General features: G+C 44.5%; 1 protein-coding gene across 3 annotated transcripts in view; it reads right to left on the bottom strand.

Annotated features, from left to right (window-relative positions):
* Positions 1–24,866, bottom strand: part of Ntrk3 (neurotrophic receptor tyrosine kinase 3) — a 366,962-nt gene that overhangs the window by 254,896 nt on the left and 87,200 nt on the right. For all 3 annotated transcript variants that reach the window (XM_059272815.1, XM_059272828.1, XM_059272822.1), the window contains exon 4: positions 15,835–15,903. In XM_059272815.1, coding sequence (XP_059128798.1) covers positions 15,835–15,903 — 69 coding nt within the window. The remainder of the gene's footprint in view (positions 1–15,834; positions 15,904–24,866) is intronic.

Raw genomic sequence — 24,866 nt, 5'->3', positions numbered from 1 at the left:
TATAGATGCATAAAACCATGAGAGAGAGAGAGAGACAGAGACAGAGACAGAGACAGAGACAGAGACAGAGACAGACAGAGACAGAGACAGAGAAACAAGACAGAGACAGAGAGACAAGATAGAGACAGACAGGAAAGCTGGAGAAGGAAGGAGGGAGGAAGGGACAGACAGACGGAAGGACAGACAGACGGACAGACCTGATGGACAGAGGGATGGAGGAAGGAAGGAGAGTAAGGCACTAGCTGGGGGAATAAGGAGGAAGAGAAGGGCATCTGGGAGTGAATATAGTCAAACCCATGTTACACTTGAAATAAATTATCTTAATAGAACCCACCACTATGTACAATGAATATACGCCAATAAAAAATTTAAAAAATAATAAAGGAGGGGGGCTGGAGAGGTAGCCTAGCTGATAAAATGCTTGACATTCACACATAAGGATGGGAGTTTGGATCCCCAGCACCTTAAAAATGTTGTAAGCACCAAGTGGGCATGGTGGCCAACCTGTAATCCCTGCCCTCCAGAGGTAGAGACACCGGATTCCTAGAACAAACTCACTAGTCAGAATAGCTGCAATCGGTGAACTCCAGATTCAACCAAGGAAAACACTCAATAGCAGCCTCTGAAATCCATATACAGGTGCACACACACATCCTCACACACACTTATGCACATCACACACACACACACACACACACACACACACACACACATGTGCATGCACAAATAAGATAAAAATAATAATAGTAAAGAAAAGAGGAGGTTAAGTGAGGTCACAAAAGAATAATAAAAGTAACAAATAATAAATAAATAGCATTAAGTCCATGCACTTAGTTTCAAAAGTAATAATTTCACTGAAAATACAAATTTTGCCCCTACTTAAGTCACTGGGCAAAGAGACCCTTTTACATGCGTCAAGTTGAGATGCTCGTCTTCTTAAAACCTCCCCATGGCTTCCCATGGAATTAAAGCCCTATCTGCTCCCCTTCATCAGCAAAGCCATCTCAACCTATGCTTCTCCATCATTGTGGAATGTCACCTCCACCTCACCCCTGCCCCTAACCAGCCACACTACCTCCTGCCCCACCCCTGCCCCTATCCAGTCACACTACCTCCTGCCTCACCCCTGCCCCTATCCACCCACACCACCTCCTGCCCCACCCCTGCCCCTATCTAGCCACACTGATCTTCCTATGTATAAGCTCACTAGTGTGACTGGTTTGGACCTGATTCAGGGCTTCTGCCCTTGCTGCCTTACTCGCCGGCCAAGCTCTCTCCCAACATATCTGCAAGACTGGTTCCCCTCACTTCATTAAGAAACTGTAGGGCATTCTCTGACTACCATCTATAACAAAGCCGCTACAACCCTGTCCTAATAATGCCCAGCCACTCACCAGCTGCATTTACCTGTCTAGAATTTATTACTATCTCATAACACTTTAAATATTCATATAAGTTTGTTTCTTTGTCCTCTCAGATGAAAAAAATTGAGTTCCGTTGAGGCTAGAGATGTAACCTGTTTTGTGCATGGCTGCAAACACAATACCTAAGATGGATCCCCAGACACATTTTCACTGGGGGAGTAGGTAGTTAGCTCTTTCCAAGACATATTCCAAGCCCATCTTGAGACCAGCTTTCTTCCTTCATGAATTCAATGATTCCTTAATGAGCACCTGTTCTGTATCTGGCTGTGTTTGAATGCTGTTAATAGAGAGATGCGTAAGGCAGTCCTTGTCCTCTGGGAGCATTCACCCCAGTGAAGAAGAATGGCTGATGGGAAAAAGTCAAGTCCAAAGCCCTTGTTCTCCACAGATTCTCCTTGTGACTTAGAACAAGTCACGTCCCTCCTCCATCAGGTTATTAAGAGAGTGATGAACAGTGCTAATCAATCCCCCAAACTCTCAAAGAGCACAGGCTGAATCTGAATGCCAGGGCCATTAGGGGAACATGATTCTCTCTCTGGTCTATTGAGGGGATCGATCCGTTGGCACCTGGAGGAAAGGCACTTGGGTCACTGAATATTTTTTAAGCCCTGGGTATTTTTGACAACTGGCAAATTCTAAAATAGTTAGGCATGCATCAGCATTTGTCAGCTGGCAGGAAAGAGGGGGTGGGGACTAGAGAGAGAAACTCTGTTCCTGGTGAGTAGGACAGCACAGGTAGCATGCACAAACAGCCACACAGCTTATCATCCTCTTAGCCTGTGAGCATCCATGACTTCTCATTCTTCAGGCTCTTTTGGGAAAAGGAAAGGGAAGGGACCCAACCTTTACTGGGCATCTGCTTCTCACAGCAATCTTAAGAGGTATCCAGTATTGTCCCTGGATGAACAAAGAAGCCCATCTAATAATGTCTGAAGGTTGTAACAGTGAATCTTCTCTGTCAACTTGATGACTGGATTTATAAATACTATGGAGACAAACCTCTGGATATACAGGGCATAAACAAAAAGGGGAGACCTGCTCTGAATAGGGTAGACTGAGGGAGCCTGAACTGAGTTAAAAGGAGAATGCAAGCTGAGCATCACCACTTGTCTTGGTTTTCTAACTGTGGACGCAATGTGACCAGCCATCTTGTGTTCCGATCATCATAACTCCCCACCATGATGGAATGTACCCTCACACCACCATGAGCCCATATAAATTCCTCTTTCAGTTGCATTTGTCAGTTTTTTCCTCACAGCAATGAGAACAATAACTAACACGAGGAGTTAACTAACATGTACATGCTCTATGCTCCAGCCATCACACAAACCTGTCTTTATACTTCCCATTGCCTCTTCTCTGAGCAAATGCTGTAGATAGAGCCCAGGGGGCCACCCACAGTACTCCCCTGACTTCCAGGGCTCTCACCAAGAAGACTAAGAGAAGAGGTAGAGGGAAGCCATTGAGGAAAGCAAAGGTCACAAGGCACAGAGGTCATGTCCAGGAGCCCCTGAAGTGAAAATAGAATTCAGTGGTGGAGGAGCTTTACCAGCGTTTTGGGAGTTTGGAGTTTGTCCACAGAGAAGTAAGGAAACCACTGAAGCTAAGAGCTGGAGCTTGGGCCATCAGTTACAATGTTTTGTAAGCACGGGGTCAGCATGTACAATTGTGTGGTTTGCACATTTCTCAAAGAATCCAACCACTGCAATGCCGAAATTCAGACTCAGTGCCCTGGAATAGAGAGAGCTACATCACTCTTGATGGGTTATCTTCTCTAACTCCTGATTACGGGCATCAGCTGGGCTGGCTGGTAGGACCCGGACCTATGTTCCTGAACCTCTGTTCTCCTAACTCCAGTCCGCATTTCAACTTTTCCTGGGTGTCTCCAATAGTGTTTGTGCCTGTTGGTATTATCTCCCGTTATTTACAATATTAGAAATTGAAATAGCCATTTTGACAAGTGAGATGAAATCTCAAAGTTGTTTTAATTTTCATTTCCCTGATTGCTAAGGATGGAAAACACATTTGAGATACTTCTTAGCTATTTTTTCTTTTATTGAAAACTCTCTGTTCAGATCCACAGCCCATTTTTAATTGGGTCATTTATTTTCTTGACTGTTGTTTTTATATCGTGTTCTTTGTACATCGTAGATACTAATCCTCTGCCAGATATATAGCTGGCAAAGATTATCTCTCTCCCACTCTATGGGTTTCTTCTTCACTTGATTGATTCTTTCCTTGTCCACACATAAGTTTTTTGTTTGTTTGTTTTATGAGATCCTATTGTTAATTGCTCGCTTTAATTTCCAGACTAATGGAGTTCTACTAAAAAAAAAAAATTCCCTTTCTATACCTATATCTTGTAAGGTGCTGCCTAAGTTTTTTTCTAGCGGCTTTAACATTTCAGGTTTCAAATCTCAGGTCTCTGATCCTCTTGGAGATGATATTTCTGCAGAGTGGTAGATACAGGAATAAATTCATTCCTCTGCATGTGGACTGAATGTTTTCCCAGTACCATTTGTTGAAGATGCTGTCTTTTCTCCAATATATGCATTTCGGGCTCTTTTTCAAATATCAGATGGATATTGTTATGAGTATTCATATTTGAGTCATCTATTTTGTTCTATTCATCTACATGTCTGTTTTAATTCTAGTACCATATTATTCTTATTACTATAGCTCTATAATATACCTTGTAATTTGCAAGAGTCATCCCTTCAGTATTGTTCTTTTTGCTCAGAAATGCTTTGGCTTTTCAGGATCTTTTCTGAGCCCATGTAAATTTTAGGATTGTTTTTCTATTCATGTGAAGAATGCTATGGGCATTTGACTTGGGATTGCATAGAAACCGTGCCCTGCTTTTGGTAAGATGGTCATTCTCACAGTAATAATGTTATTGAGCCCTGATCACAGGGTGTTTTACCATTTTCTAGCACCCTTCTCATCTCTTTGGAAATTGGAAGCTTACATTGAAGAATTCTTTCACTGAACTCAGTTCAAGACATCTTTATTGTCTGAGAATATTGTAAATCTGAATGTGATATGATCTCTTTCTCGGCATGTTTGTTGTTGGTATATAGAAAGGCTGCTAATTTTTATAAGTTGATTTTGTGTATTGTTACTTTGCTAAAATTATTTTTGCTGTTAACTGCTTCTAAAAGTTTTCTGACAGAATTTTGGGGATCTTTTATATATCATCATGTCATATCATATCATATATAATATGGGAGGGATATAACAACAAATAAGGATTTTTTTCCTATTTGTATCCCTTTAATGTCTTCCTCTTGCCTTATTACTGCAGCTAGTGCTCTGAGTACTATATCGGGAGGGAGTGGGGAGAGTGGGCAACCCTCTTACTCTTAACATAGATGGGATTGTCTCAAGTTAGACTTCATTTAGGACAATGCTAACTGTGCATTTGACATATATACCCACTACTGTGTTGAGGTATGTTCTCTCCAGTTCTACTCTCTCTAGGCTTTTGTATTGAAAGCATGTTGGGTTTTTTCAAAGGCTTTCTCTGCATCTATTGAAGTGACCATGTGGTTTTTTGTTGTTGTTGTTGTTGTTGTTGTTGTTGTTTGTCCCACTGTGGTGAGAAAGTCAGAATGGCTAAAATCAACAAAACTATTGACAACAAATACTAGTAGAGAAAGGAGACCCTCATTCACTGTTAGTGGGAATAAATGCTGGTAACACCTCTCTAAAAATCAGTATAGAGAATCATCAAAAGATAGAAAAATAAATTACCATATGACCTAGCTATACTATCCTTTGTATATACTCAAAGGACTTGACATCCTACTCCACAGATACTTGCTCAGCCATGTTCCAAGGTGTTCTATTAACAATAGCTAAGAAATAGAAATAGCTTAAATGTCTTTGGATGGATGGATAATGAAAATGTGATATATAAATACAACTGGAATACTATTCAGCTATAAAGAAAACTGAAATTTGCAAGTAAACTGATGAATCTATAAAAGATTATGTTGAATGAAGCGACCTAGACCCAGAAAGACAAAAGCCACATGTTCTTTCTCATCTGTGGTTCCTAGCTCCAAATCTTCAGATGGGAGTACATAGCATGGAGTAACTGAAGAAATCCAGAGAGTCTAAAAGGACATGTAGGGGGGAAGGGAAGAGTTTAAGGGGGAATAACAGGATAGAGGTGATATGAAAAGGGGACAGAAGAAATGAAGAAAAAGCTGTAATTGCAAGCGGTAGCAGAGTCAATACAACAGGAGAAGGGGGGCAGCAAATAACACCCAAGCAAGGAATCATATCATTTTACATCTACCTAAAATAATATATATGTATGAGACAAAGTTGTCACCTGTGCTGACAATGCTCCCCACAAGAGCTACAGACTATCTGACCAAAACCCCAGTAACAGGCCTGAGAAACCCATTAGAGTTGTTGGTCAGGGACTCCCCAAACTCCTGCTGTTGGCCTTGGTTGCCTCCCAGAGGTTGAAGGTAAGCCCCTACTGTGGAAGACATCACACACTTAAGACCCAGGACTTGGATTATTGGAGCTAGATCTAGCCCGGTGGTTCTCAACCTGCGGGTCAGGAGCCTTTTGGGGGTCACATATCAGAAATCTTGCAATCAGATATTTACATTACAATTCATAACAGTAACAAAAATCACAATACAATGAAGTACAATAAAATAATATTATGGTTGAGGGTCACCACAACATGAGGAATTGTATTAAAGGGTCACAGGAAGGCTGTGAATCACTGATCTAGCCTGAAAGTCTCCTTCTTGCAATCTATCTGACATAATACCAAAAAGTTCTATGCACGTTACCAGAGGAGGGAATCAACCAATAATCCCAGACAGCTGTGATGCCTATCAATCTCAACAATGATCAACATGGCAAGACATCCCAAAAGGTGCAGTAGTGGCTGGCACTCACATGTTGGTGGTAACCAGCAGCTGTCTAATTGGGCTTAAGGCCCACCAAACAGAGGAAATCCTGCCTAGTACAGGAAACATAGTCTGCTCCCTGGGACTAGTGAGGGCATAGATCTTAAAGGGCACCTATCACCCTTACTTTACTAGACCAGCTGAATTTCTAACTACATTTTAAAACTCTCCTTTTACCTACAGGTAAGTATAGCTCTCACTCCTCATCAAAAAAGTTTCTCTTTACAGCAAATGGAGACCATTACAGAAAACCACAACTAGACACAATGTAGAAATCACTGGATCAAGAAGAGCCCAAGCCAACAGACACATATACAACGTGACTCCTGTACCTAAGGCCTATGGGAGAAGAGGGGCAGAACAGTAATAACCAGAGGACCAGGAAGTCTGCTGAGAGGTTCCGTCTCCTATAAACGGCTGCCTAAACAAGACCTGAACAATGACAATATCGATATACATGCTAAAGCAAAAGGGGGGGACTCTCACCAGGTCCAATCCCAAGACAAAGAATGGCAGGCAATTAATGGCTGTTGAGAGAGAGGGAGAATTAGCCTCTCCTAGGGATGAGTCTCTTCCCCAATTGTTTATCTAATATAGAGTGGTCAGACCTGAAATCACATACACATAACAAAAATGGACTCAGCAGGTTTTATCTATATATTTGTACATATACCTATATATGTAACAATAATAATAAAAGAATAAGTGTAGCAGTAATTAAAGAGTCTTATTAATAAAAGCAAACCCAAGGCCAGTTATTGGGGTGAATGCTGGAAGATCAGAGAAGCAGAACAAGCCACAGCTTCCTCACCTCGACAATTCCTCAGGTGATCCTGTTTCCTCAGACTGGAAGCCTCTGTGTCTTTATCCGAATGGATCTCAGCTGAACTGCTTCTCAAAAGCCTGAAAGCTTAACCAGGCTATAGTTCCTTGTCCTCACACCTTAAATACTTTTCTGCCTCCTGCCATTACTTCCTGGGATTAAAGGTGTGAGTCACTATGCTTGGCTATTTTCAGTGTGGCCTTGAACTCACAGAGATCCAGGTGGATCTCTGCCTCTGGAATGCTAGGATTAAAGGCGTGTGCTACCACGGTCTAACCTCTATGTTTAATTCTGTGGCTGTTCTGTTCTCTGACCCCAGATAAGTTTATTAGAGTGCACAATATTTTGGGGAACACAATATCACCACAAATAAGAGGCCATCAGTTTAAGAGGGAGTGAGGAGGGATTATGGGAGAGGAAGGGGAGGAGAGAAGAGATGTGATTATATTTGTATTTTAAAGTGATTAAAAAGAAACTGAAGCTAAGGAATATGGACAGCACCGCAATACATTATCACAGACTCTATTGGTCATCAAGGCTGTGTTGGCTTTCGTGCCATGCAGCCTCTGGAGGGCTCCACTGTCCCCTCAGCAGAGGTTAAGAGTGGAAAGGACACACAATGATGTCTCGGGGCTGTTATGAAAGTAAATATGACCTCACCTTCTACCTTCACCTGAGAGGATTTTGGGGACTGTGCCCCAGGTCCCCCCAGTCCACCTTTTAAGGGCCTGGAGTACAGTGACAGAAATTGGGCAGAGAGACAGCAAGCATTCTGCAAACAACACAAATGTAGCAAGGCATGCCTTGGTATGCTGCTAGAGTAGAAGGAGAGGAAAGAGCAGAAGACAGAGGAAAAGTGAAGCGGAAGGAAATGCAGTGGGAAAGATGAGCTGTTGGTCTGCAGAGGGTGGGAAATAACAATCGGAAGAAACATTGGGTTGAAAGTAGAGGCAAAAACATGAGTAGACGGAGAAAGAAAGACGGAAGACAGCAGGAATGAAAGTCAGGGCAGGGAAGGGAGAGGTCAAGGTCCCGGAGAAGGAAAGGGAAAGGTCAACCAGGAAGCCTTTGAAGAGCTGGACTCAGAACTATGTAAGATGCCTGTGTAGCTGAGAAATGAGACAGAGAAGAGGAAAATGCAAAGAGAAATGGAGGAAAATGGAGAGTGGGGATGTGAACACATGTCAGCTGGTGAACGGTGTCTTGTGCAACTATGAGGACCTGAGTTTGGGCCCCAGGTACATGTACAAAGGTCAGGTGCAGTGGTGAGCACTCAGAATCTTAGCACTGGGGTGGCCGATCTGGGATCTCTGGAGCTTATTAGTGATTAGTGAGTCCCGGACGAATGAGAGACGCTGGCCCATAAAATGGGTTGAATGACACCTGGAAAATGACAGGCTGACCTCCACGTGTACATTCAGTAATGTGCACTTGCATCCACATGTGTGCACCCACAATAATGTGCACTTGCATCCACATGTAAGCACCCACGAAGAGAGTAAACTACAATAGCATTTGTACTATTCTTGTCCTAGGGTCCTACACACATGACTTTGTTTAACCTTCACAAGGGAGCAGTGTAGAGAAAGCAGAGACATCTGATGGCATTCTTAGAAAAGCAGAAAATCAAGATCAGTGCTGAGTCTTACATAAAAGAGGGTAGCCTTGGAATGGAACGATTTGGGTTCTCCTTTGCAGAGGCCTGAGGAGAGGCCCGGTAAACCCACGGAACAGCATTGAGAGTCCAGATGTCGCAAGATGTGCAAACTGAACCAGGTCAGCATGGATTTCCCCAGCTGCTCGCTTGACAAGACGCAGCCATTCATTATTAAATAGATGTAAAACTACAAATGATTTACCTGCGTTGAAAAGGCTAGCCAAGTGAGGAGCTTTCACGGTGTTGCCTCAAACCACATAGAGCATAATACAGTCCATCCTCTTATTAGACTCCATGTGTGGGCACAAACCAGCATCTCAGTGGCCCAAAAGACAGACCATGCCAAAGTATCCCGAGGCTGGCAAGAGAGTCAGCTGAGCTGTCTGGGATGTGCCACAGATGCTGCCGGGCACTGACTCAGTAACAGCTCCTATCCTCCCATCCTTTCTGTCAGGCTTTGCTTATGTGGCCTGGTCCAGCAGAAGGGGTATACCTGAAGATGTGGTGCCTTGCTGTTCACCAGAGTCTGCTGGAAACTGCACAGGAACCCAGCGGGCTCCTCCTTTTAAGAAGACACACCTAGCAAAATGCATTTTAAGTGTCAAAGTTCCAAACAGAAGCATCCTGCATGTCCCATGGATCCAATCCACAATCACCTTTATGTCCAGACACACACCCCACACAAAAAAATGTTAGCAAAACACAGAGACACAAAAGTCCTAGTCCTAAGCTGGACATTGCAGTTTCCTTCTCCTATACAATCAGTGCTCAGCAGAAGAGTCTCAACATAGCTGTGGGGCAGACCGGTCAAGCTTAGAGTCCTGCTCTGTTCTCCATCAATAATGCAAGAGGCCCCATGAATAATACAGCAGCAACTGCTTCAGGGCACAGTTTACTGATGCCCAGCCCTGGCCTCAAGATGGCCCAAGGCCTAATCGCAGGGCTCTGGGGAGTTCCCACAGATTAACTCAGCCCCATTCAGGCACAGGCACACACACACACACACACACACACACACACAAAAACCACTTTGCAGGATCAGCCAAAGCCATGGCTCTATGTTCAGAAGACATTGATTGCCCTCCAGTCATCATTAGGATGGTCGCCTTCTGCCCTCTATACCATCAGCCCTGCCAGATACAATCCTGGGTCTAGGCTGGGCAAAAGAGCAAAAGGCTACTCACGTGAGCAAGAGCAAGGCCACTGCCACCAGACAAAGGGCATAACCTAGGCCCCCTCAAGATAACAGACTGCGTTAAAAGTGTATAAATAAAAGATGCAAGTTGAGCTAACTCAGTTGTCCTGAGCAATGGGTTGAACTGTGCCTTCCAAAGAGCTACGTCCAAGTCCTAACCCACAAATATGACCTTCTTCGTTGACAGGATCAAGGTAAAATGAAAGGTTGAGATCATCCTTATTTGGGGTGGGCCCTGAACCCACCCATAAGAACTGGGATCTGTAGCAAGAGTGCAGAGGCTAAAGAACAAGGAGACAAGGATGTCGGCCATGGGGAAGATGGTAGAGGCTACGAGGAAGACGGTAGAGGCCCCGGGGAAGATGGTGGAGGCCCCGGGGAAGATGGTGGAGGCTACAAGGAATGCTGCCACAAGCCCAAAAGCACCAGGAGCAGCCGGCGTCTGGCAACATCAAGAAAGCTTAGTCCCCAGAGCCTCAGAAAGTAGAGGGGCACTGATGACACCCTGACTCAGACTGCTGGCCTCAGAATGGTGGGCAAAAACATTTCTGTTGCTTTGAAGTCCCCAGGTCTGCAGTGACTTGAGGAGGCCGCTAGAAGAAATGGGACTGCCAGCAACTTAAAACTCTGTACGATGGGGATGAGTGTGTCCCCCACCGTTTCTCTGCATTAGTGCTAACATGTGTCTCCATGCTTTGTGTCTCCATGCTTTGTGGATTAAAAGGGAGTCATAAAGAAAGCAGGAATCACCACAGCAGCAATAGCATTGGTGACGGAACTGCTTGGTGTCTTGTCTGAGAGCTTTCAAAGTGATCATAGCCAAGACTGAGGGGAAGGGCAGTGCCAGGGTCAGCCCAACCTTCTTCAGCACTGAGTTAGTACTAACCAAGTTGATTAAATCTGCAAATTATAACAGAGGTAATTATCACTTTGCTTTAAGAAAATGAAATATTCCAATCTATTTTAATCTCATCGGCTCCATGCCTGTGGGGTATTAAAAGAAGCCTGCTCAAGATGTATTAATGATTCTCAGAGTGTTTCTGGAGGATTTCTATGTTGTGGGCTGATATATCTCTGGTACCCCTTGCCATTGCCTAAGGGGTACCATGGGATTCAGAACCCAAGCATCTTTTCTTCCTAATTCATCCTTTATCTCTAAGACAATCTCTCAGAATCATGTTCTGATTTTAGTTCCAGTTTCAGGGGGGAAAAAAATAGTAGCACCTTGCCTTAACCAGAAACTCCTTGAGTATAGCACAATGCCAAGCCAGATGCCACCAAATCTACCATCTAATTTCTGCTGGCTACTCAGAAGATCCTCTTGGCCTGCTCAGTAAGAAGGGCACTTCCTGAGCTGGAGGGAGACTGAGTCAGGCACTTGCCAAAAACCCTCCCTCCAATCTCACAAAAATAGAAGTAGAAGAAGGGTCTCGGCACACAGCAAGAGCTCTGAGATGATGTGGGTTGTCCTATGGCTCCAGTCTGGGGAGCCAGCCATCTTGGCTCCTGGAAGGATATGTGGAGCATTCAGCTTATGGCACTATCTTAGGGGCTGAAAGAGAATGGATTTCAGAAACATTGCCTTCAGGTGGTGGTCATCCTAAAAATGCTAATATTGGTCTCCAGATTACCAGTTCACCAGCTATGTGATCTGGTCCTAGTTATTTGACTTGGCTTAGGCTTGAATCCCTCACTCGCAAAACATGTTATAATAGTAACTCCCTTGTAGAGTAGCTTCAGGGATGAGCCAGAACCCTGTATCCACTCATTACTCAATGAGGGCCTTTCTTTTCCTTTCTGGATGGAATGCAGTACATACTCAGCCCTTCTAATGAGGATTCTCAACTATGTCAACTGTAGTATCAACTGTTTCACCCAAGACTGTGACGGAGGAGAGAGGCTGGTTGGGGCATGGCAAAGACCCTCACAGGAGCCTTCGTGGAAGAAGGAAACATGCCAAGAAATGGCTAAATATCCCATTTTACCTGTCTGTTTCTGCAGACACCCCCTGGAAGCCTCGCCTGGCTTGTGCCTCTCCTGGCTATCACAGCACATTGAGTCCCTCTCCTACAAGGCCAAAACTCCTCCTGACAACACCGGACACATCCCCAAGCCCCATCCCACAGGCTCCATTAAGCAGACCCTGGCAGTCTAGATGGCTCATGGCAGATGGTGCCATGTGGACTAATCAAGAAGGCAGACAAGAAAATCCTACCCCCTCTTCCATTTGCCAGGAAAAGTGATTGTTTGGATTTTAATCATAACCACAGCTAAGAGCCAATGCGCAGCCTCCTCCAGCCCAAAGATAAATTTTCCACTCTCAACTTTCAATTCTTCCTCAAAAAACAGACCCCTACCAGAGAGATTGCTCCTTAGAGAGGGGCTTCTTCATCCACCAATATAATTTTTTTCTGATTTAACACTATGACAGAAATAAAATACTGTTTGGATATGGTGGCACTCACACACTGACTCACTCTGCAAGAAATGTCTTCATTCCTCCATAAGTTACATCTAGCTCACCGGTATATTGATCCCAGGCAAAGATGAATGCAGAATCCCATGATCCTCTGGGAGAAATGTGACATTTTCTTTAAATATATATCCACAGAACAACTGTTTCTAAATCTCCATGAAGCAGGTCACCAGGGCAGCACACCATTGATTTCACATCCACCGGTTTCTTAGAAAGAACACTGAACATTTTCTCAATAATTCAGCCTCTAGCAGACCTGACATCTTCTTGGGGCACACTGTCTCTGGCCTCCCCTATGTTAAGGGTCAGGGATCGTAGAAGAACTAGACGTAAAATGACAGACATTCTGCCCCCAATCAGTTTGAGGTCACTCTGCTTTGTGGTGGTTTTAATAAGATGCCCCCTCTAAAAAGTCTCAGGCATTTAAAAATTTGGTCCCCAGTCGGTAGCAGTTTGGGGAGAGTTAGAAGGTGTGGCCTTGTAGGAAGAGGTGTCATTGGTGTAGGGCTAGGTTTCAAAAGCCACCATCATCCCCAGTGTGTTCTCTTGGCTTCCTGCTTACTCTAGTATCATGGCTGCCTACCTGCTGTCATGCTCCCTGCCATTCTGGTGATGGACTGCTATCCCTCTGGAACTATAAGGCCCCAGGTAAATCCTTCCTTTAGCAAGTTGCATTGCTCATGGCGTTTTTTTTCCTCAGAAACAGAAAAGTAACTAGTACCTGCTTCGTCTTCATTTTTAGTTTGACTGGATTCAGGATCACCTAAGAGATATACCTCTGGGTTTATCCGTGAAGGAGTTTGTAGATGGGGTTAATTGAGGAGATAAGACATGCCCTAAATGTGTATGGCACCATGACATGGGTTGGGGTCCCGGGCTGAGTAAAAGGGAAAGAGTAAGTGGGGCTTCGGCATTCATCTCTCTCTGCTTCCTCACTACGGAAGCTGTCTCACACTACGGCTACCATGACTTCCTCACATGCTGGGCAATACCCTCTCGAGTTGTAAGCTAACACAGACCCTTCCTCTCTTAAGGGTGTCTTATCAGTCTCAATTCTACCCACTGGTCTGAAAAAGCAAGAGTATAACTTATTCATGCAACAGCAATGAGAAACGTAACTGATGCAGAGAGAAGCCTAGCAAAGACTCATAGCCACACACTTTTTTGCAGAATTAAATAGGCTGAAAAACAGTGGAGGACAGTTAAGCACAGTGGTCCAGGCTTTGAGTCTGCACACTACTGCTTATCTAATGGGTAACCTGAAATGAGAGTCTTCCATTGCTGTGTCCTCCAAGGTGGCACAGTCGTGAGAATTCCTACCTTACAAAATTGTCTTCAGGATTAAATTAAATAGTATACATAATTTAATAGATTACTGTCATGGTGCCTGGCACAAAGGAATAGTTTGGAAATCAGTGATAGTAATAACTGTAGTGGCCATGCCAATGTACCCCTAAGGTCCTCCATTAAGTTACATCTAGTTCAAGGTGAGAATGAACAGAATAGAGTAAGTACAACACCCTTGACTTTAGAGATCTGTTACATAGTCTGTTTGGGAGAATGTTTTATAAACACAAATTTGTTTACCTTCCTTTAGCTATTATCAGAGGTTATTGGTGTCCATCTAGAGCTCTACCAAACAGAACTAAGAACTCTGATCACTAGGCCTACTGGTACCCATACCAGAGTATCAGACCAGTAGTCTGGCAGGGAGGGACACAATTCTAAGAAGGAAAAGCAACATACAATAATAATGTCCATTTTTTTAGACTAGGTCTCACTGTGCAGCCCAGACTGACCAGCCTGTAACTCATGTAGCTCAGACTAAACTAAAACTGTTGATCCTTCTGCTTTTACCTTCCAAGTTCTGAGACTACCACAAAGCCCAGTTAGCAACACCTTCAAAGTGACAATCTCTCTCTGTCCGTCCCTGGGATGGGTTTGGGAAGGATCATGTGAGCAGTCATGTAATGGCACATAGGTAAAGCCATGAAACACATGACAATGTACAGATTAACAAAAATGGGCTGAGTTTAAGTGTAAGAACTAGTCAATAGTTAGCCTGAACTAATGGCCAAGCAGTTTTAATTAATATAAGCCTCTGTGTGTTTACTTGGGTCTGATGGCTGCGGACCGGGCAGAACACAAAAAAAAACTTCAACTACACAGTCGGGCCACAAAGACAGGATAATAAACAAAGTTGTAAAGGGTAATGAGTTACTGGGATGTAAATAGTCTCATTTCTATCAGCTGGTCTGAAAAACCAAAGTTATAATTTATTCATGAACACAGGTCTGGGCAGGTGGAAAGAGAAGGTGAAAGGCCCATAGCCCAGGCAGAGGGGTCCAAGGTCTTTGCTTCCTGGTAAACACTGTGATCACAAACAGGGAATTTGGATCTGAGTCATAAAGTAAAAAGGAACACACGAGCACTCTCTCTAAAACTCAGACTCCCTAACTCCATCCATGCCTCAATTCCTTTTCAATTTGTTCCTTGATTTATTCCCTCAACATAATAGACTGTCCTTCATGCACAGAGATGACCCTGATGACTCACACAGCAACATGAGTTATTTTCTCCAGTCTCCAGCAGTGGTCACGAATTCGCACTTATTCAGCCTACATCTGTTTTCACAAAATGGCTGGCTAGGGTAAGAGTGCATTGATCAGCCTTGGAATGCAGCAAAGCAAAGCAGTCCACACGCAGATAAAATAAATATATGCCCTCTCCCATGCTCAGAATGCCTAGACATCAAGCCAAATGAGTTGATAGGACATCATGAGCACTGAGAAGGCCGTACAGTCTGAAGCTGGAAGGCCATGCCCAAGTATCATCTATGCAAGTCCTTAGCAATGCAACTGTAGTTGATTCTTGAGTGGGTTTCTAGGGCTCAGAGTCTACAAAATGCAGAACATTATACCTGCCTTCCATGAGTCTTATTATGGTAAATCTAAGATCATGTAAGAAAAGCATACCCAACAAAGCTACAAAGTTACGTATAGCAAATATTATTTATTAGAAATCAATTGATATCTTCATTATTATAAGTATTAAAATTATTACTGCTAATTACCTGCAGATCCCAAAACCAAAAGCTGATGAAAGATGAGGTTCTGTCTTTTGAAACAGAGTGTGCTTAGTAAAAGCCTCCCAAGTCAAGTCCGTGGATGGGGGTGCATCACTGTCACTGAACATGGTATGCCCAATGCCATCCAACCCAAACAGCCCAGCCACCATGTAACGTCAATGCTTGACACTCTTTGCCCACCCAATCATTACCAGCACTCCACCACCTGGACAGAGTCTTCAGTTCCGAACTTACAATTCCCGAAGACTCAGCGTCTGGAAGAGCTGCCAGGAGAGTGTGGTGAGCCGGTTACTCGACAAGTTTCTGCAAAAATCAACAAATAAAGAGGCAGTTAAAGGGCAGATCCAGCATCAGGAAGGCCCTCAATGGAGAACTTAGTCATCTGGAGGCAGGCTTTGGTGTGCTTCCTTTCCTTCACCCTATTTTGCTAATGATATGTCTGCTAATAATTGAGACCATGGGGCAGGGGTGAAGGGGATGCTGAAGCCTTTTTCAAGGGTAAGGTTTTACCCATCTAAGGAACAATATGGTTTTCTTGGTTACTCCTCGTGCTGCCCTTTAATAAAAGCTTGGGGAGCCTATTTGAAGCAAGCTCCTCTAGACAATAGTTCTGGGGATAACCAAGCCCACAGCATCTTTTACATCCACACAGGCAGGAAGTCTTCAGGTTCCTTATAAATTCTTCTCACTCACCCCTCCCCAAGAACACATGCCCATTCCAGAGATCAAGACATCAGCCTTTATTCACACATCTCTTCTCCTAATGGCTATTTAATTGTTCTCATTAGGATGTACAGGGGAAGGGAGCAGCCATTAGTCTTCTGAATAAAAGAAGAAACACGCCCACGGTTATTACTTTGCCAGGCTCAACAAACAACTTTTGATGTGATAACAGCCCTTAAAGGCAGTAGTTAGGCACTGGGAGAAACCAAGTGGCAACCCAGGAACGATGCACTCATTTGCTGATGGGAATGGACGGCGGTGCTGGTTCCATTTAGATAAATATCCATCCATACACAAACGAACATGTGTATATTTGTATCTATTAAACACGTAGGTAACAATGCAAACACAGACTTTTGTTTACGCACGTGTGTAGCGCTCACACACACACACACACACACACACACACACACACACACACGCCTCCATGTGTACTTATATTTAGGTGACTTCTGTAGCAAGTAGAAGAGTCAGATACAGGCTATGCTGAGGTCTGACGAGCATAATGGAACCTTGTCTGCACATTACAAATGAATAAGCAGAAAGAATCGTCTAAACAAAATGACAAGGGTAATTGGAAGTGAGGCTACTTTACTTGGGTGCTTGGAGAAGAACCTTCTGAATAGTTAACATGAGACCTGGGAAAAGAAAGAATGATAATGAGCTGAGAGCCAGGAAGAAGCCCCACCAGAAACAGAGTTACAGAGACTAAGGATAAGTAGGAGAGGGATTCGTGCCACATTTTCAGACCTTGGGAGGAGACTGGCATTACTCCAAAGAACAACAGGAAGCATTGGGTGACTCTTAGTGGCGATGTATCATAAACTAAACACCACTTTTTTCAATGGAAGACCAAGACTGAAAGTTGACAGGATAGTGAGGGGACCTTACCTAGCTTCTAAGCAAGAAAAACCAACAACAAAAAAGAGGAGAGATGGGTTCAAGATAAGTGCTGGGGGTAATGCCATCAGAACCTGCAGCTAGCTCTGAGAAAAGAGGAGAGTGAATTGAGGAGTGATGGGTGTTGTGGTCAGGATATGAAATGGCCTCCAAAGATATGTATTTTGAATGTTTCTTCTCCGTCTGGTGGTCTTATTTTGAGAAGTCATGAAAACATTAGGTGGTGGGACCCACCTAGAGGACGTAGATCACTAGAGATGAGTCCTTGGAAATACATTACCTCCAGGCCCTTCTTGTAGGACTATCTGCCTCCTGTCTATCAAGAAGTGAACAGCCTTCCACACACCACCATGATGTGATGCTTGAGGACACGAGACCAACAAACCGTCAGCCACAATATTCTTCCCTAAATTTTTATGTCAAGCCTTTTGTCACACAACAAAGAAAGTAACTAATATACTAGTGACTAATGAGGCATTTAGTAAGATGAGGAAGCCTACTAACAGATCACATTTGAGCAGTGGGGCCAAAATGGTCCTCTCAGATCAGATAACAGAGGAGAGAAAGTCAAGAGAAAGTAATGGCAGACAGCTATGTTATATGTTATATGCATGTATGAAAATGTCACAATAAACCCATCATTTATACAAGTAATATCTAGCTATTAATAAAAGTTAATGTATTAACAGAAGAGCTCCCCAGTTCTTGTGAACATTAAGCTTGAGATGCCTGTTAGACACCTAGAGAGTGAAATCAAATAGTCTATTGGAGAGATGTGTTTATACTGAGACCTATGGAATTGAGAATGTGCTCAGTAGGAAACAAGAACAGATATTCAAACATAAGAACAGTTTAGAAATAGGGCATCCCATTTTTCATTAGATGCAGTTTATTAGTGATAGGATGGCTGGGTCCTACACTGTCCTAAACCAGCTAACTTTCTAAGACAGTTTATGATGATCTTGGTAAAGCAACCCAACTCTAAGGGTGCAGGGGACTGCTGTAGAAAGGAAAGAGACCACATGCAGGGAGCTCCAAAGTCCGCTGCTCTGTTCTCCTCCCTGTGTTTATTGTTGTCTCTAAGGACCTTTAACCCACAAAGAGCTCTCCAGGATGACCCCATGGGCCCAAGCAGTCCCACATCTCTCTACAGAGTTGGGAGTTCTGGTGTGATATCACATGTTCATTAAGAGCCATCTTGAGTTCATTAAGAGCCATCTTGAGCCATTCATCATGGTCTGCTTCACAAAGCCCCTGTGACTTATTCCTACAAACTTCTACCATTACCCACCTACGAGAAGAACTGGGGTTCCACAGGAACTGTACCGAGATCATTTAAGGCAAGCTCCCCAAAGCAAACACTCGTGCTCAGAGGCGCACAATAGATCTTGAAAATTCCCACAGAGTCACTGCCCAAACATAACCAGGAGCCTTGGAGCTCACAAGTTGGGAGCAAAGACCACAGGTCTCTGGGTCTTCATTGCCGATAGCCGGGGTGATGTTGTAACAAATCTGAGTGCTTGGACCACCCAGGTAGAAGTCATTTTACTGACTCTGTTGTTCCTGTTTGCTGTCTACACACAACAGCATCCTTGGGAGTAAACCTTGAACAATGGGGACTGAGGAGATAGTTCTGTCAGGAAAATGTTTGCCGTGTAAGCATGAGGACCTGAGAGGGAGTCCCAGAATACACATAAAAAGCCAGGCATGGCAGAACAAGCTTGTAAACCAAGCACTGGGGAGGTAGAAATAGGTGGATCCCCAGCGACCGCCAGCCAGCTAGACTCTCCTAATCATAGAACTCCAGATTCCAATAAGAGATTGTATCCAAAAATAAAAACAAAACAACAGTATATATGGCTCCTAGGAAATGACACCCAAGGCTGACCTCTGATATTACCTATATGTCTACACATGTACACACACACACACACACACACACACACACACACACACTTAAACTATTCCTAAACTTCCAAATTCGTGAGGGAATCCTGGCAGAAATTTGGAAAGATTCCCAGGCTACACCTTTAGTTCCCTGGTTTTCTTCAGTGCTTCATTGAACAAAAACCATGCTTCGAAAAGCTGAGCACTGGCAGCCTGCAGGGACCTCGTGCTCACTGAGCCTGGAGGAGCATGCTCCTGATAAAGCACACCTCTGGTAGAAGGAGGCTACTGTTAGGAACAAGCCATCCTAGAGGCAGGACTGGCCCAGCTACACCGGGCAGCCTGGCTCCTTTCCGAGAAAGGAACAGGCAGCGAGCCTTCCAGGAGTTCTGGGGAGCCCCAGGCAGAAAGCAGGCTGCCAGCCACGTCCTCTTACAAAGGTCATGCTTTGCTACATCAGGCAGAAATGTCAAGAGAAAATTGGATTCTGAAAGAAAGAAAATCATAGGCACTCGGGGCAAATAAAGACTAAGAAATAGCATTATCCCCTCCTTATTACAAGGGAATGGCGGCTGGAGGCCTGGGACACCTAGTAAGGAGGAGAGAGCTTTTGTTCTTCCACAGGGGTGCAGCTTCATCTCCAGCCCACCCACTCTGTCCACATACACATATACACCCTCACCTACATTTCCGGACACAAGGACACTGCTGCAAATGTCCCAGGAAATGTGCAGTGTGTGTAACCTGTACAGCTGTACCCACTGCACTAATCTAGACACACAATAGAAGTACCCAGGTCTAGAGAGCAACATACAATCCACAAACACAAGCAGAGTATGCCTCTGGCCACCCTGTCCTCTTGGGCATTTATACATTCCCTTGAAACAGGAGAGATGGGAAAACTGAGGTCCGGGGTTTTGATGGGCATTAGCATCCAGATGGGCAGAACTCGCTGGCCCAGTTTTCCTTCCTGCTGACACCTCACCTGTTCCCATCTGTCAGCAGTTATTGATGATCTGGTTAGGCTGCTCATCAGACAAGAGTGTAATTAAGAGTCACCCTGCCTCGGAGCCCCATGCAGCCTCCTCCTGGTGCCTCCTCCCTAGCACATCCGTTGTCACCTGCCTCTGGCTTTTGCTTGGGTCAATGACCAGTATCCAAGCCATCTGACCATCGAATCAGTTTGGAGAGTGAGATTTTTATGAGATGAGGCATCAAACATTTTCCCAAATCCTCTCTCCTCTCTCTCTCTCTCTCTCTCTCTCTCTCTCTCTCTCTCTCTCTCTCTCTCTCTCTCTCTCTCCCTCTCATATGAGACTCCCAAATAAAGCCATTAATTTGGTCCCGCACAACTGGCTCCCTCCCAGTCAGACTCTGGGGTCCAGAGGTAATAAACAGTAATGACAGAAGCTTTGAAAGCAAAGAGATCCAACACACATATGGCCGCACTCTGGGCCCAGTGGAGAGATAGGACTGAGATGGCCCTCCCTGCATTAACTAAGCAGGAAACAGGGATCCTCTGAGGCAATCTGCCACTCTGTCTGGTAGACAGGTCCCCTGGTGAAGCAGCCTATGGGGCTTCCTAAGGGAAGCACCCATCTTTATTTAGCAGAAGTGGAATCCTCTATCACCCTCTAGTCTTAGCCGGTTACCCTATGAGAGGGTCAGCAAAATGGACCCTGCTGCCAGAAGAAACCAAGTAGAGGAGCTCTTCCGTGTGGCCCTTAATACTTGGGCACTGAGACTTGAAAGGGAGACAGTAAGAGCCATCAACAGAGATCCTGAAGACAGAGGCCTGTGGATTTCCGGGACTAAGAACAGGACTAACTTTTAGGAGCAGCACTTATACTGACAGAAGCAGACTCAGTGGGCAGTATGTCTTCCTATTCCATTGTGTCAGGGGTAGCTGAGGAAATCACCTGACTTCCTTGTGCTATTAAACCATTCTGCTCCACCCATGCACCACTCACCCAGCCGACCACTCACCGCCTTACACATTCATGTCAACTTCACAGACCCATCTGTCAGCTGGCTCCTGTTCCAACTCCTAGATGGTCACCCCACCTCTGCATCATCTCAGCCCCTCTAGCTCAGGTTTGGACTTCTATCATCATGGGCTGAAATGGTGCCTTCCCCACAAATGTGTTGGAATCCTAAGGATGTTAATGCTCTTAGAGACCTGTACATTGGGATCTGTAAAGAGGTGATTAAGATTACAGGAGGTCATTAGGCTTGACTGATGTCTTTCTAAGAAAAGGTGAAGTGGACATAGACACACTCAGAGACAAGACCATGGAGAGATACAGGGAGAACATAGCCACCAACAAACTAAAAAGAGAGGCCTCAAAAGAAATCAAACCTGGCAAGACCCTCCATCTTGGACCCTGAGCATCCAGAACTGTGAAGAAATAAATGTCTGTTGTTGAAGCCACTTGAACTATAGTGTTGTGTCACGGTAGGCCTAGAAAATGAATACACCTGTCCTCAGCCCTTTCATTCGACCCAAGGCCCTGACAACCAATTTGAATGCCCCACTATAGTCTGGGAAGGACTCCAAGCCACGGGTTTCTGTCATCCCTCGCCCTCCATATGCAGGATCACACTGAAGAACCAGTCTCCCAGACAAGTTCCAGCTGCTGATACCCAATCTTCTATTGGTCCATTTGTTAACCCCCTACGTATAGCTCGGCCTCCCCCTGCCAAAGATTAGTGAGATAGAAAAACAGAGAAGCAGAAAGATGTTCAGCTCGCATCCCGAAGACAAATTCCACTGTTGCTGGATTTTCCTGGAGGATTCATTCTGCAGCTACTGAAGGGCATTTCCTCCATGCATCACACGTTTTCTGTGCACTCAGCACTGCTACCCAGAAACTCCTCCCAATCCCACGGCTCCTGGGCCGCAGCTTGCCAGTCGGAAACATCACAAGGCAAACCTTAGTTACTTCTTGCACAGAGGCAGTTTTTTGAAGGGTGCATCTCTCCCTTCCTTAAGCTCTAACACCTTCCCTACCATCTGCTGGCCCTCTTCGTCTCAGTATCTTTTTCCCACCACATGAAAGAGAGCTACTTGGTCTTGGGCTTAATCCATGTGAGCTGCTATACTAAAATATCACAGGCTAGGGACCAGAGGGATGGCTCTGTCAATAAAGCGCTTGCTGTGCAAGCGCGAGGACCTGAGTTCGATCCCCAGAAACGTGTAAAAAAGCTGGGCCTCGTAAGACACACTTGTCATACCAGCACCGGGGAGGAAGACACAAGTGGATCCCTGGAGCTCACTGGCCAGCAAGGCCAATGTAAAATCCAGGCTCAAAAAACAAACAAGGCTCCTGAGACTGCCCTCTAGCCTCTACATACATGTATGCATACACATACATACATACACACATGAACCATGCATACACAAGTATGCAGATACCCACATACAAACCATAGACCAGGGGCTCACCAACCGGAGAAACCTGTTTGTCATAGTTCTGTGCATTCTTGGGGTATCAAGGGTCCAAGGGCAAGCGGATGAGTGGCAGCTTGTGGCGGCTGCTTCGTCATAGGCTCTTCTAAGCTCCCATGCCAGAAAGGATGAAGAGTCTCGCTCAGGTTTCCTTTATTAGGGCATTCGTCCCATTCCCGAAGGTGTCCCTCTTCATACCATCCCTCCGGAGATGAGGAGCTCAACAAACGAATCTGTGGACCACCAACATTCAGACCACAGCATCCACCTCCCCTGACACACCACACTGGAATTCCTTTAAAATGACTGAGAGCACAGGAGGAAATGTCAAATAAGGAGAATCCCCTACTGTAGCACCAGCCATATATAGGGTTTCCTGAGAAGAAAAAAAAAAAATCATGGGAGAAAGATGGGGCTGACATTCTACTGACCAATTGCTCAAGAACCAGGAGTTCACACCCTGTGTGGTCTTGACTCTGTGACTTCTATATGCTGAAGGGGGAGGGGTGCCTCACCACCAGGACCTAACGGCAGCACTGAGGGAACCCCACATTCCATCCCCTCAAAATCCAGAGCCCATGACAAGAAAATAGGGGCTGGTGCCCAAGCTTCCTCTTGAAGGCCAAGAAATATTTTTCTACATCGCTGATGTATTTGCTTTTCTCTCAATTAAATTGTTGTAAAAAGGGGTGGGGGTTAAAGTCATCTGAGCCATTTTTATTCAGCTAAATTACACTGGATGGCTCATTTAATGAACTTTAATGAAGCCAAAATGCTTTCTCTAATCAAATCTCAAGTGACGTGCCTGGAGTCTTGACCTTACATCAGGAGACTGGAGGCAGCTTTCTCAAACTTGGCCTCTGCTGGGCTCGGTCAGGGTTTCCAAGGGTGGGTTCCTGAGAACCTAAGCGTGTAGTATATTCACCAGTGTTATGGGAGAGTGGGATCATATTATTTGACAAAATCAAAAAGGCTTATCTACTACAGAATTTCTCAGGATCTTAACCAGACGTGTCTGACTTACTGGGTCTCTCAAACTTATTGGACCACAGACCCTTCTCTATAGCACACCCATCAAAAAGCAACACCCTTTTTATATACTTAGAGAAGGCAGTCCCAGACCGAGACTCAGCAAGCCCCAGCCAGGAAGCTGGCAGTCTATTTTTGCAGTTTTATTGGAAAGCAGCCATTCCTGCTTGTCTTTGTGTTGCCTATGGCCATATTCTAAGCAGGATAATAGCCTTCCAAAGATACCCACATCCAGAATCTGTGATACACGCTGTTCACTTCCAAACAAAGGGGACTTTGTGGAGGTGGTGAAGGGAACACTGGGAAGTTACCCTAAGTTACTTTGTCGTCCAAATGTAACCACAATAGATCTTAAAAGCATACACAAGACCTGTGCAAGCTCAAAACACACAAAATTCCAGAAGAGCATGGGAAATAGTCACTGAGTCCCAGACAGCCCTAGGGGACTATTGGTAAATGGTAGCTGCTAGGAGAGGATCATTAGTTTTTTTTTTTGTTTTGTTTTTGTTTTTTTTTAAGGGTGGAACACATTTCAGTGGATGGACACACACCTAAGAACAGATAGCCAGCACTGTTGGACTGAATGGGTTTTAAAAGAAAAGGAGAGTACAAAGTTGGGTGGGTATGGAATGAGGGTTACAGCTGGGAGGAATTTGGAGAGATGGTGAATGTGATCAAAATGTATGAAACTCTCAAAGGATTAATAAAATATGCATTTTAAGTGGAAGCAGAAAGCAGAGAGAAATGTAGCCAAGGAAGCAAGGCACAGGAGGATGAGATGGTGGCTTTGAAGACGAGGGATGAGCTGTGAGTCAAGCAATGTGTATGGCCATTAGAAACTGCAAACATCAAGGAACAGATTCTCCCAAGGGTGTCTAGGGAGGAGCATGGACCTACTAACACATTAATTCTAGACTATGGAGTCGCACTGAAGACTTCTAAATCACAGAAGTGTAAGATACTATATTTACATTGCCTTACATCACCAACTGTTTTAATTTGTTACAGCAGCAACAGATAACTGATACAGGTTACATCCACATTAGCACAAAGGATTCAAACAGATACAACAAAAGCCCCTAAGTACAAAATTCTAGCATAACAACTTCTATCCTGGGCTGGAATTTTCTCCTTTTCTATCTTTTTCTTTCATTCCCTTCCTGCTTGCTTTTCGTGTGTGTGTGTGTGTGTGTGTGTGTGTGTGTGTGTGTGTGTATGTGTGTGTACATATGTGTATAGGTGTGTTTGCATATGTGTGTCCATGCTTGTGGAGATAACC

Source organism: Peromyscus eremicus, chromosome 1, assembly GCF_949786415.1.
Source record: "Peromyscus eremicus chromosome 1, PerEre_H2_v1, whole genome shotgun sequence".
In the NCBI taxonomy this organism is placed as follows: domain Eukaryota; kingdom Metazoa; phylum Chordata; class Mammalia; order Rodentia; family Cricetidae; genus Peromyscus; species Peromyscus eremicus.
Note: the sequence above shows the minus strand (reverse complement) of the source record. Positions and strands in the feature narration are given on the sequence as shown.